Here is a 12,695-nt window from a genome sequence, read left to right on the forward strand (position 1 = left end):
AATCAGTACTGAGCTACTTCCAGAAAAGATCCCACTACTTTGGAGTGAAGTTCAATGAAACACTTGTGAATATTTCATATCTCAACAGCTGTAGATACAGTAGCTATTTCAACAACCTCAGTTTAGAGTAACTGAGTTTAATTCTGACTGGATTGATGAGCTAACGGCTGGACTAAAGTGAATTACTGCCATTTTAAAACAACTTTAGTCTCCAAAATTTCATTAAGTTTCATGTGGATGCTATTTTAAAATTATTTAACATGCCATCAGTTTTCATTGCAGTGATTTACAAAAAAAAGTCAATAGTTTCTTGCAAGTGCAAAAAGCAGCAGCAGCTAGAAGTATCAATTCCTTTTGCAGCCTTGGTGTCAGGAGGTGGGATGACGGAGACAAACCCAGAGCGCAGACTCATATTAAAAAGAAACTAATTTAATAAACTAAAGAATCAACAAAACAAAAAGCTGACGTGGCAGCAAACAAATAGACACACAAACTAAATCAAAAAAACTAAGACGGGAACAGAAATACAAACTGAAGCAGTGAGCAGGAACAGGATTAGACACGGGAACACTCACTACAAACGACAACGCACCAGCGGGGTATGGAAGGAAATGACCGGGTTTTGAACACTGAAGATGACGAGGTAAGTGGAAACAGGTGACGTGGTTACAAAGTAGGGAGAGGTGTAGATGGGCGTGGCAGGGAAACCGAGAGGGAGACTGAGGAGGAGTAAATGAAACATGAACATGGGACAAAACAAAAAACAGAATAAAAACAAAACAAAACAAAACCAAAACAAAGAAAACCAAAATCTCTACACTTGGTCACTTCCAGCAGGAATAACCATGTAATGCAAAGCTGATGCCAGTGTCAAAGTTTTCAAAACAGCATTATCGTGAACTAGTATCATACTTTTGAGATCAGAGCTCATCAATCTATACACTGCAGTAAAGCCACCAAAAGCCTCCATGCAGAGCTTTTCTGTCTGTTGAGTCACACACAGATCACGCAGATCCAAACCTTGAGCTGTCCCTTTAACAGAAACCCTCACCAATGGAATTGGAGCCTTGCTCACTTTTCACAGAGCCACTGATAGAGTTTGTCGCCAGTGCATTTATTTCTTTAGCTCTCTAGGGCTCAGACAAATTGTTCCTTGAAAAGAAAATCCATGCAGGATTATAGCCACGATGATCAGAGTGCCAGATTATCAACTGTTCAAACCTTGGGAAACCAAGACCATTAAACCCCCCCACACACATTAAAAACTAAGTGAGCCCATCTGCTGTTAGGCACTTCATCAAGTCAGCATCTCCATGTAGTTTCTCTTTGAGGTGGCTCTCATTTGGTCTCAGTTCTACGTTTACATCCCTGACATTTCAACGCTTCAGCTTCTGTTCTGGCCGCACTGTGAGATTCACAGGGGATGGTCTTAAATGAGCGCCTCACTTCTAATTTCTCTCATTTCCGAGCACGTTTCTCATCTCTTTTTGCACAAAATGTGTTTGAGAGGGAGATGGGGAGTGCTGTTCCCTAGTTCTGCAGCAGAGACACATTTATATTGTTTATACGTTTTGTGCTATGAAACACTTTCTGGAGGACCATGAAGCTCAGAAGGACAAAGGGTGCAACAAACAAAAAAATCAATTTAAAAAAAATTATTTTTTTCACCTATCTGTCTCATTGGAATCTTAAGCTGAACATCCTACAATGATTTTTGAGCAGTTTTATTTATTTATTTCCTCCAAGGTAACGTAAGTTTATAAAAAAATCATTTTCATTTTTCTCCGCCTTTTTTCATATTTTTGTTCTTTAAGAATAATTTTCAGCAAGATTTCCTTTTTGAAGTGTTGAACTCTACAAACATTTCATACAGGACAACCAGGCAGAATGTGTTTATATCTTTATTCTTGTGTCGCTTCTGTCAGCTTCTGGTTTCATTTCACTCTCCAAACAATGGGTATGTTTCGCTAATTAGTGGAGCTAAATTGACCTCAGGACTGGCTGTTTGGATGCACAGTTGCTGGGATCGGCTATCTTTTTTTTTCTTATTATTGCTATTTTTTAACCAACATTTAAAAGATGGACACATTGACAGCTTGTATGAAATAAGAAGCCATTTAAGACCTGAAGGTGTAATACCATTGACCACCACTAGGGGATGGTTTCTAGCTACTTCTGTTACCAAAGACTCTTATTCAACACCACAAACATGTTTCATAACATAGCTCCCTTCTTGTCCAACTAATGTTATTTTTTCTTTACCTGAAATAATCGTTTTGCGTTGGACTGACTCACAGCACCTACATGTTGAGAAACGGCTGCCCTGCACCAGGCCTTGAGCCGCTGTTCAATAGTTCAACAGCAGACTACATTACAGTGGTTATAAACAACAGACAATGCATCACATTGCAGTTTTATGGATATCAAACGACGAATTAAGGTAGGCAATTTAAACAAATCAGTGACAATCAAGGATGCTGTCGGCCTTTGAGGTTTCAACATGACCAATCAAGGTCACGGCTTCAGTTTTTAAAAATAGTACAAAATACATTTCCCATGATAGACATGCTTTTGTCTAGTGTCACCATTTCTTTCTGATGTTTGCTGTTTTTCACAAACAAGTAGAATCTTTGTATTTGGTCTGTCTACAACTTGCTATTCTAAAAGGAACAGTTTTGTTGTCCTCCATGACAGCAGAGGATAAACTGATTTGGACCTGCTTTTATCGTAGATTTTAGGTTTTGTCCTAATTTGCAACGTGAAGTTGAGATATTGACCTGCTTTAAGTTTAAATTAGGCAGCTGAAACAACCATCACTGTGCAGTGAAACATGAGCATACCATTTGAAGTGTCAGAACACTGTGACATTATTGCTGTGGTCACAGCTGCATTGGTTTTTAGCCCTGATTCACTAATTAAACCTTTAAAGTTGACACCATTCATCAGTTAGAGAAGTTCTTGTTTGAGCTTAAAAACGTCTTTCATCAAACTAACAAGCCTGAATCCACACAAAGGCCTGAGACTGAACGTAAATGTGAGTTCAGTTGAAACTAATTTCTATTAGATCCTGAGCTAATTAGGACTCATTGTGCTCCAGGCTGTATGAAAACACAAGTCCTGCTCTTAACCTGGCATACACGTGCATTATAAGTGGATAGTTTCAAGAACAGGGTTGGGCAAAGTCTCCTCACAGCAAGAAGGTCTCACAGTTTCAAACCCCAGCTGGGGCCCTGCTGGGTGGAGCTCAAATGTTCTCTTCATTCACATGTGGTTTCCTCTCACCGTCCAAGAACATGCATGTTAAGTGAATTGGAGATTCCGAGTTGACCTTAGACGCGTGTGTATTGTTGTCTGTCTTGTTTGTGTTGGTACTGCGACGGACTGGTGACTTGACCACTGCGTACCCCACCTCTCGCCTGCAGACTGCTGGAGACAGACACGTGACCCTGAACAGGATTAAGCATGTACAGACAATGAGTGAGCGAGCTCCATTTATGGTACTTCACAAACTGTGTCTCTGTATACTTTAAATAACCGTTACCTGGATCTTACCTCCCAGCTTTATTTGCAATTAACCACCTACATTAAACTCTTCTTCTTTTTTTTTTTAAAGTGCTGTCGATGAGCACCCTCCTACACACACACACACACACCTGCTAGCTAACTCAACTCTGTGACTACATAACTTGTCAGCTCAGAGATGTAACAGTAGTGAATCAACTTCAAGTTTTAACTTTTGAGTTTTAAATGTGACCTAAATGATGAGATCTCAGTGCTTTCTTGTTTCATTTTACTTGTCTTCACAGCTAAGTGCCCAATGGTGATTGGATCACCTAAAACAACTGTTAACACCCAGTCTGAGCAAGGCCATAAGGTTAAGTGCAGGCAGCAGCTTGTTGACTCTTATGAGCTCAGGTTCATAATCTCACCTAGTTTCAAACACCTTCATTTGGAGTTGGTTTTGTCACAGTATGAGGGTCTAATTTTGAATGAAAACCATTTTACTGCAACAAAAATTTGTACTCCGCCGATGCTTCTGGAGCTGCTAAAACATAATGCCCCTGAGCACAAGGTGAAATGACAGGTTTCAGTAGTAACAAGATTATAAAACTTTTATTGATCCCCTCTGAAGATGACTTTATAAAGCAAATTGAACACATAGCTCAGGTTTACATTTTTTTTTTCAACGCAATGGTATGGCACCGTTATTTTCTATTATTTCACCAGAAAAAAAAAAAAAGTTCATGTGGCTGTGGCCATGGTTTTATTTATACAAATGAAGAGAACGTACACATCGTTAGGAATTCCACTATAAAATAACAATTACACCATATCAACATTCCCCAAAACAGAATTAGCCAGGCCAGTAGGATTTGTTTAAGCCAATAATTATGGGTGCAAGGTAAATTATACATTCCACTGACATAATGTCTGACACCAGTGTAAAACTCTGCCGGACAGAACAGTCAAGGAAGCACAATTGGTTTCCCCTTTGGAAGCAACACAGTGATAAACAACTGATGGAGAATATTAAACCCAGCGGTAGGATCCAGGTATGACAAACAGATTTATGCATTGTTGAGCCGAAAAACACAGCAGCCATCAATTCTGGGTCTTTGTCGGTACAGGGGGATGTGTCTTTACCCCTTGATTCCCCGTGCCTGTCATTACATTTATTCCTCTTCCCTGCTAAGTGCTAATACATTTACATTTTTAGTGCTGCTCAGTAATAAAAGAGGTGGAATGAGCAGAGGCCTTTTCTGTTGCTAAAACAAACATCAATGAACGCCGATCACTGATGAGTCACCTCACGTCCCGGCTCTCCTCCTCCACCTGTCCACCCACCCACTCAGCTTGGCTGCCGCCCCACAGTGTAGGTCAACAGTGTTGCGGTTTGAGTCTCCTCAAATGCACTCACAGTTCTTGGCCTCATCTTCTAGGTCACACACAAGAGTTGTCCTCCAGTAGGAGGCACCACATTAGTGGTTGGTCCAATCTATCAAAAGGTCGGGGAGCCATTTTACAACAAAAAGTCAGCAACTGAAGTCACAGGTGAAGCACACAGTCACAACACTGGAAAAAAAGTGAATGAGGTTGGCTTCTAATGTATCGGTGTGACATGCTAGTCTTTGGGTGGTGTCTAATTGGAAAATTACAAAGTAGTACAAATAGTCTCAGTTAAGAATTCACTCCAATGCATGTAACAAAACATAAATCTGGAGAAGCAATCAATTTTTTTTGTTTTTTTTTCAATTCTTATTTGATAAAACAATGCCACTATTTCCAGCAAGCACTGGGTTTCATCAAGGAAAAAACAAATACATCATGAGGGTCCAAATTTTTTTAAAAGCAGTTTAAGCAGATATAAAACTCATTTCATAATGGGCAAATTATATGAAGATAGCTGTGCAGAATTTCGTTATTTAACAAACCACTGGGGGAAAAAAAGAAGCATTTATTTTAAACACAGCCCAGTTTGGCAGCAAAGTTAAAAATGAACACACATGTGCTGCAAAACAACTGATGTGATACTGGTTCTAGGAGAACAATCTGAAGAGGTATCACCGCTACTTGCCAACCCTCAGAAGAGCTCAATCCTGCCATCTGATGAATTAGGAAAAACAAACTTACTTTAAGACAAGTGGTTACTGGATCATTTGAAATAGAACAATTCACAGCTTTACAAAGCCCTTTCCTTGGATAGCTGGTAGGGCACATCAATATAGTTGAGGCATTTGGAACAATGAGTCAATAAGACGACATACTGTGAGTGAGCGGTGAGCAGGAAAGTTGTACCTAAAACATCTGTTTCTCATCATTAATGAATCCATTTTGAACTGACTGCTGTGGCTCCTGTGTGTGAAAGAGGAACTCTACCTGCGCCCACGCTAGGTTTGACCTTTCCACAAAGGATACATTCTTACATGTCACAGGGAAAGAGCAAAAAGGAAATCATACACAGGCCATTACTAAGATGGTGAAGAAACACTCAGCTGTGCATTTACACCTGGGGCATTGGCTGATGCCTCCTGCAGTGAACTGTTCCGACACAGTTTCAGTTTCACATCCAGTACTTTCAGTGTAATGAGCAGTAGGTCATTTGGAATGGGAGACCAGAAGAAGAAGGCACAGAGGGGTGCTTCAGAAGTGTCCATGCCAAGGGAAATTGTGCATCTATACAGTTTACCAATTACACTACGAACAGCATCTGGTACAATACATCATGTGTAACAATAGTCTATATCTGGGATTCCTCCTTCTCTGTAGCCCCGGTTGGTGACATGTCCGGCATTGGAAACATGGTTGGATCCTTTGTATAGGCCAGTACCGTTGGAGGGAAATATTGTATGAATGATGTAATCCTCTCGTAAGGGTTTTGGCTGTACCGGTTGGCATGCTGGCATGGGCGTCATCTGGAAGCCGGGGCCACGAATCTCTAGAATGGTATTATCTTTCTTAGTGCCAGACTCGATATAATCATCATAGGTTTTACTTTTTCTTGAATTACTGCGAGTATAGTGGTCACGGGAGCATAAATGGCCAGTTCTATGTGCGTACCAACAAAAGACACCAAAAATAAGAGCTAGAGACACAGTTGCGGAAGCTCCGCCAATGATTCCTGCAAGGGGTAGAGCTGTAATCTGCTGTGAGCCTTCATCCTCCTCTTCCAATGGACTAAGGTCTGACGTTTCAGCTTTTGCACAGACTACAGCTTCATCTCCGTCAGCATCCCCAGAAATTGTGACTTTGCTTTCTGAGCTGGCGGGCAGTGGCACCATGCAGATGATGTAGCTCGAGCGTGGTTGAAGGGAAGTAAGCAAATATTCTCGACGATCACCTCGAACAAGGGTCTCTGTAATTGATCCCATGGCGTTCCCAGTACCAAGTCGGAGCCAGCTCAGCCTGAAGGAGGAGCTTGGCTGAGCCACGCTCCAGGTAACACGGACACTGTTGTGAGACAGAGGTTTTACATTTAGAGCCAAGCTCTTTCCCACACCACTGTTGCTAAGTGTGTAGTCTAAGGCAGAGTCGGGAAGCCCTAGACCAGGTCTCTTTGAGCGAAGGGTGAAGAGAGAACCCTGTGGAGGTGCGTTAGTGGTAGAGCTCTCAACTCCACCTACAGCCCCTTTGTCTTTAGTCCCTGTTATCCTCAGTACCTCACATTCTTCCATCTCACTGGTCAAGTCAATCAAAGCCATATCTCGCACCCGGTCAGGCCCATGGCAAATTAGACCTCTGACAGTGATGGAGTTACCACGAACACGCAACCAGTCATACAACCATCGCAAGTTGCAGCCACAGTGCCAAGGATTTCCACGCACCAGCAGCTGGCCAAGGTTGTCGAGGTCTTTGAAAAGTCCTCTTGGTAGTGTAGTCAGGTTATTTCCTGACAGATCCAACCTCTGCAGATGGTGCATCCCATCCAAAGATCCACGTGGCATATGTGTCAGGGCATTGTCCTGTAGAGACAGTCTCTGTAAATGGGCACTGGGCAAGTTGACAGGAGGGGTTTGGAGGGAGTTGCGCACTAGGGACAGCTCGGTCAAGTTAGACAGGCGGGAGAATGTGTCATCTGCTATGCGCTGGTTTGCCAAAAGGTTCCCATCTAAAACAAGACATCTAAGTGAGCTGAGGCCTCGGAAGGCGTGGGTTGGGATAGTAGAGATCCGGTTATCATCTAGACGAAGTTCTTCCAGAGAGGCAGGTAGTCCTGAGGGAATACTAGACAGATGGTTGCGCGACAGAAAAAGCAGGCGCAGCCGTGGGTTGTCAGCAAAGGCCTGATCCTCAATGGAAACAGTGGAAATAGAGTTGTCGTCCAAGTGGAGCTTTTCTAACAAGGGCATCCGAGCCAGAGTACTACGAGGAATAGTGCGGATGTTGTTATCTTGCAAATGCAGCTCACGCACAGACGGTGGCAGATGCATGGGAAATTCATCCAGTTCATTATCATAGAGGTAGACAACACGCACTGAAAGATGGCGCTCCAAGGAGATGGGAAGGCCTGGGTTGTTTATGTGGTTGTTCTGAAGATAGAGGACGGACGCAGAAGGAGGAAGTGATGGGATAGAGCTCAGCCCACGATCATTGCAGTAGATAAAGTCCTCATCACACCTGCATACTGACGGGCATGTCATGTCAATGTCTTCAATGTATCCTTGTATTGTGGCTGCAGCAAACTGAAGCATGCCATTATATCCTATTAGGCACAGAAACACCGCAAAGGCCCATAATTTGGATATGCATGCAGGTGCCATCGTCAGGAACATGAGAATTGTTTCTGTTTTGCCCCCCCAAGTATGGTTTTTATCCTTAAATTGCTGCGCAGAGCTGGAATCCTGCAACCTCCATCCTGGGAAAGAAAGAAAGAAAGAAAAAAACAGTTAACAAGAATGAATCAGACAATGGTTGCAGTTCAAACCTGAGATGATTTCAATTAAGTTTAATGAACTTAGAAACATTTATTGACACATTTTATTGATGCAGTTTCATTTCATCTTATCAAGATACAATGTCACGATCGAGGCATTTTGCACTTAGCGGCGAGATTGAGTTTATTTCATTTTAACAATTAATAATCTCATCAGTGGGATGTGCACACATGGAAGGATCTGTAAGGATTCTTAACACAGTGTCTCCAGACATTCTGCCACTGACTCAAAGCCAAATTGACAACGACTCAGCCAACAATCATTGTGTTGAATGAGCAACAGTAATCCAAGCTTACAGAGAGTTATAAGAGTAAAAATATATATATATATATATATATATATCGTGTGGTGTTTTGAATCTTATCATCAGAGTGAATACTTTGAAGAAAAGCAGTTGTGGAAGTGGCAAATCCAATCTCGGATGTGGAATTAAATATTCACAGTGAATAGAAGGTCTTGAAAATACTCTCCACTTTAAAATTTTTAGGAGCTAGTAGGACTGCCTGTAACTACTCTGTTTGGTTGTGTAAGACAGATAGAGATGAAGAAACTTTTAATTATTGAGGAGGAAGAACGTGTTAACACAAGGTGATGGTCATGAAGCACTGGGTGGCACAAAGATGTTATAAAAGTTGTGCAAAAATTTCATCAGCAGCTGAATAAACAGCACTTGGCACCCAATTAACAGTTTGTAGTTACCATAATTGGACAAGAAATTCAACACAAAGTGTACTGAGACATTTGTCGGCATCACGATTTGCTGCAGCTGCTGAGTAAGTAGAGGGTTCCATAACGGTTAACCAGAATTGATTGCGAAGATTTGGGAGTCGGCAAATTGCAACACTGTCAGTGACGACTTGAGCCCATCACCGTGTTCAATAACCTGCATCTTTATTCAAAGTGTTGAGGCCCACACAGAAGCAAACAGTCAGGCAGGATTATTGATTTCCTCACAAATCCGAGGTGATCTGCCAGAGTACATCGGTTCTTGTAGAGATTACAAGACTCCCGAGAGTTTAAGTCAAGCGGCATAATAATTAACCAAATGAATGACAAACTCTGCTGGGAGCTGAATTTGTTATGTGAGCATTTGCAAACATTATATGAATGTGTTGATTTAAAAAACTGACTGGCAGTTAGCTAATTTTTTTAAGTGTAATGAATGTCTGATTTGACAAATAAACACCATCAAACACTCCGGCAGCTGTGGAGTCGTGGCAGGTCACGCATCCTTTAATGGAAAAGTAAGTAATGTGCGTCATTAGTCAGTCCAAATGTTTGGTAAATTATTCTGCCAAGTGAAGGATTGCATTTATTCTTCACGGAGTTGGTGGTTGTTAAAATGTGGGCTTGGTATTGATTCATTGTCACAGTCTGAGAGTTTTGTGGTTTAATATTTTACATGGCTTTTTGCATTGTACGGGTCTGTTGTTTTAAATAAGGATTTTTGTTGAGTGTGCTTTGCGGAGCTGCAGAGTGGAGCCCAAGCAGCAAGAAAGGTGGAGGTTCAAAACAATCTTTCCTTGTGCACATAGATTTCATTTTCTGAGTACATTGGTTTACAAAAAGCATGTAATGTAGGTTAATGGGTGATTCCAACTTGGCCCTGGTTGTGACTGTGTGTGTGTGTGCGCATGATTGTTTGTTTCTATGTGGCAGTCAACCACCACGTACCATACCTCTCGATCTGAGTTATTGGTTAGAAAAACAGATATTTTTTAATATTGCTTTCAAAAGTAGAGATTTTTTTAAACTTCCATTTTAGTATGTCAGTGTAAACTCCAGATCTGGTGCTTCTCAGAAATATTAATGTAGCTGTCTGTTTCACTCATGCCCATGATCACGCTGTGCCCCAGAATCCAAACCAACAATAAAAGCCATTCATCTAAACCGGTGGTTCGATGTCTGTCTCACTTTGTCCTGATCTTGTCCCCATCCAACTTTGATTGTGTGCAGAAAACTGTAAATGGTGTGTAGAAAAAAGAAGTTCGGAGATAATCTTTATTTATGTTCTTTCTCTGTAATTTGATACGACATTAATGTAGATGTTCTTGTAGACGTGGCCTCTGCTGTTCCTGTTGCCCTCTGTCGTCTCACACACCAGGTCCTAGTTTATTAATCAGCACACCTACCCAGTTTGAATTTTGGCATTGTTTGTGGTGAATTTTGCTCATTGATTTCTTGCCTTTGCAGCTTGTCTCTTTATTTAATTCAACTTTATTTACCTTCATCCATGTCCTGCATTTGGGCCCTTTCCTTTTTACGTCTGTGGGATTTATTATCGCCTAACACCCAAAGCAACAACGAATAATGTGTGAGTGTTTGTGTGTCTGTAGCGTTACCAAAATATCTCATGAACCACTGGACAGTTTTTAATCTAACATAAAGAAAATAATCATTAGACGTACATTTACAACTTGTTAACATTTGAAGTCAACCCAATTCACGATGGTTGCCACAGCCAATTGACCTTAGGAAATACAAAACTGGCTAAAACTTAGCCACTTTTACAGATATTGAGGTGAAATTTGGTGTGGTAGTAGCTGAGAATCGCCCCCAACACATACTCCAAGTACTGTACATTTTGTAACATCTTTGCCTGAAACATTAATTATTAAGGTCAACATTGTGTGTCTGTTAGCAAAATATGTCATGAACCAGTGGACATATTTTATTGAAACTCTCATGAGATAATCATTGAATGCACGTCTACAATTGATAAACTGTTAAAATTAACTCAATTCAAGATGGCTGCTACAGTCAACTAAACTTATTAAACACAGAAATGGTTATAAGTCAATGGATTTTACAGATATTGAGCTAAAATTTGGTGTGATAGTAGGTGAGCATCATCTCCAACACATACTCAGAGCCCTACACATTGACATCTTTGCTAAAAACTTTGGCATTAATTATTTAAGTCAACAGTGTCTGTTAAAAAAAAAAACATCTCGTGAACCATTGGACAGATTTAGGCCTAGAGTTCCTTCAAGGAATACTAGGACTTTAGTTGCAGCCAAACTGAACTTTATAGGTTTAATCATCAGACATACTGCATCTGATCATGTTCATCCTTGATGGTTGGAACAGTTTGAGACCAATAAAAACAATGTGTTGCCAGAAAAAGGAACAGATATTAAGCCAAACAGCCATTCTAATATGGTGCCACATGAGGAAAGACGTGAATTTTCGAGAGTGTGAAAGTGCGATGGTAGAAAATATAATAATAATTCCTTGTTTCCGCTGTGAGAAAGTGACACATTTGCAGTACGCTGTATGCTCCATCCTTTGTGGTTTCTGTTCACATGCAAGTCTGACAGCAGGAACCTACATATACGCTACGATCTATGCTGTGACCGTTTTGTTTTTTTTTGGCAGGTTATGGTCTTGGCTTCTCGTTCCCGCTTCTCTTTTATGCGATTCGGCGCATACTGATCGTGAAACTTTGGCCGAGTCTCAAACAAAATATTCAAATTCGCTTTCCCGTTCACCTGCTTCCCCACTAATCCCATTTCGTGCTTATTTCCACTCCAATCCCCTTGACACGGCAAAGTGGAGTCAGTGCACTTTAAGTGGAACCTGAAGGGTAAAATAAAAAATTAAAAAGAGATTCTTACTTTACACAGTTTGATATTGACTCGTTTTACAACCAGAAAGGCATAAATGTTCCTTGCTGTAAATGTTGACATGGTTTTTTTTTTTTTGTGGGTTTATGTGTGAGACGGAGTGCGAGTGGTGCTAAAGAATGGATGACTTTTGAATCCCGAGAGCTTCGGCAGTGAGTCTCTTGAACACCGGAGGATTTGGGTCAGCCCTTTAAAAACAAGATAGATGTGGTGTGAGATTGAAGTGGTGCACAGAGCCAGAGGGATTAATAAAGCATATTGAGCTGTGATTCTCTGGATTAAGCAGGTGCTACATGGAATACCACACACACATTTTTAAAAATTATAGCTATTTTTGTCTTGCAGTTGCTCATTTTTCCCCCCCTCCTCTCTCTGTCGGAGAGTGATGCAAACGCTTAAAGAAACCTTACAGTTTTGTGTGTGTGTGTGTGCGAACCCTGAAGACGCTCGCTTTCTTTGTCTGTTCATGCACGACTGAGTTGGAAGCATTAACCCACATGTGGGCAATCTATGGCTGTAGTCCATGTTTCGGTGTGTCTTTGGTGGGGAGTAAAGTAGGGATGTGGGGTAATGTGTAAACCAGACATGCAGTCGCCTCAGGCAGAGTACAGTACAAACAACAACAACAACAACAACC

The 12,695-nt window shown here is 41.2% G+C and overlaps 1 protein-coding gene across 1 annotated transcript in view; it reads right to left on the reverse strand.

The window, feature by feature from the left end:
- Positions 1–4,102: 4,102 nt before the first annotated feature.
- flrt1a (fibronectin leucine rich transmembrane protein 1a) overlaps positions 4,103–12,695 on the reverse strand; it is a 64,530-nt gene continuing 55,937 nt past the window's right edge. The window contains exon 3 of the mRNA XM_017412469.3: positions 4,103–8,353. Within this exon, the coding sequence (XP_017267958.1) occupies positions 6,222–8,270 (2,049 nt within the window). The 5' untranslated portion in view covers positions 8,271–8,353 and the 3' untranslated portion in view covers positions 4,103–6,221. The remainder of the gene's footprint in view (positions 8,354–12,695) is intronic.

The sequence above is a fragment of the Kryptolebias marmoratus genome, linkage group LG13, assembly GCF_001649575.2.
Source record: "Kryptolebias marmoratus isolate JLee-2015 linkage group LG13, ASM164957v2, whole genome shotgun sequence".
Taxonomy (NCBI): domain Eukaryota; kingdom Metazoa; phylum Chordata; class Actinopteri; order Cyprinodontiformes; family Rivulidae; genus Kryptolebias; species Kryptolebias marmoratus.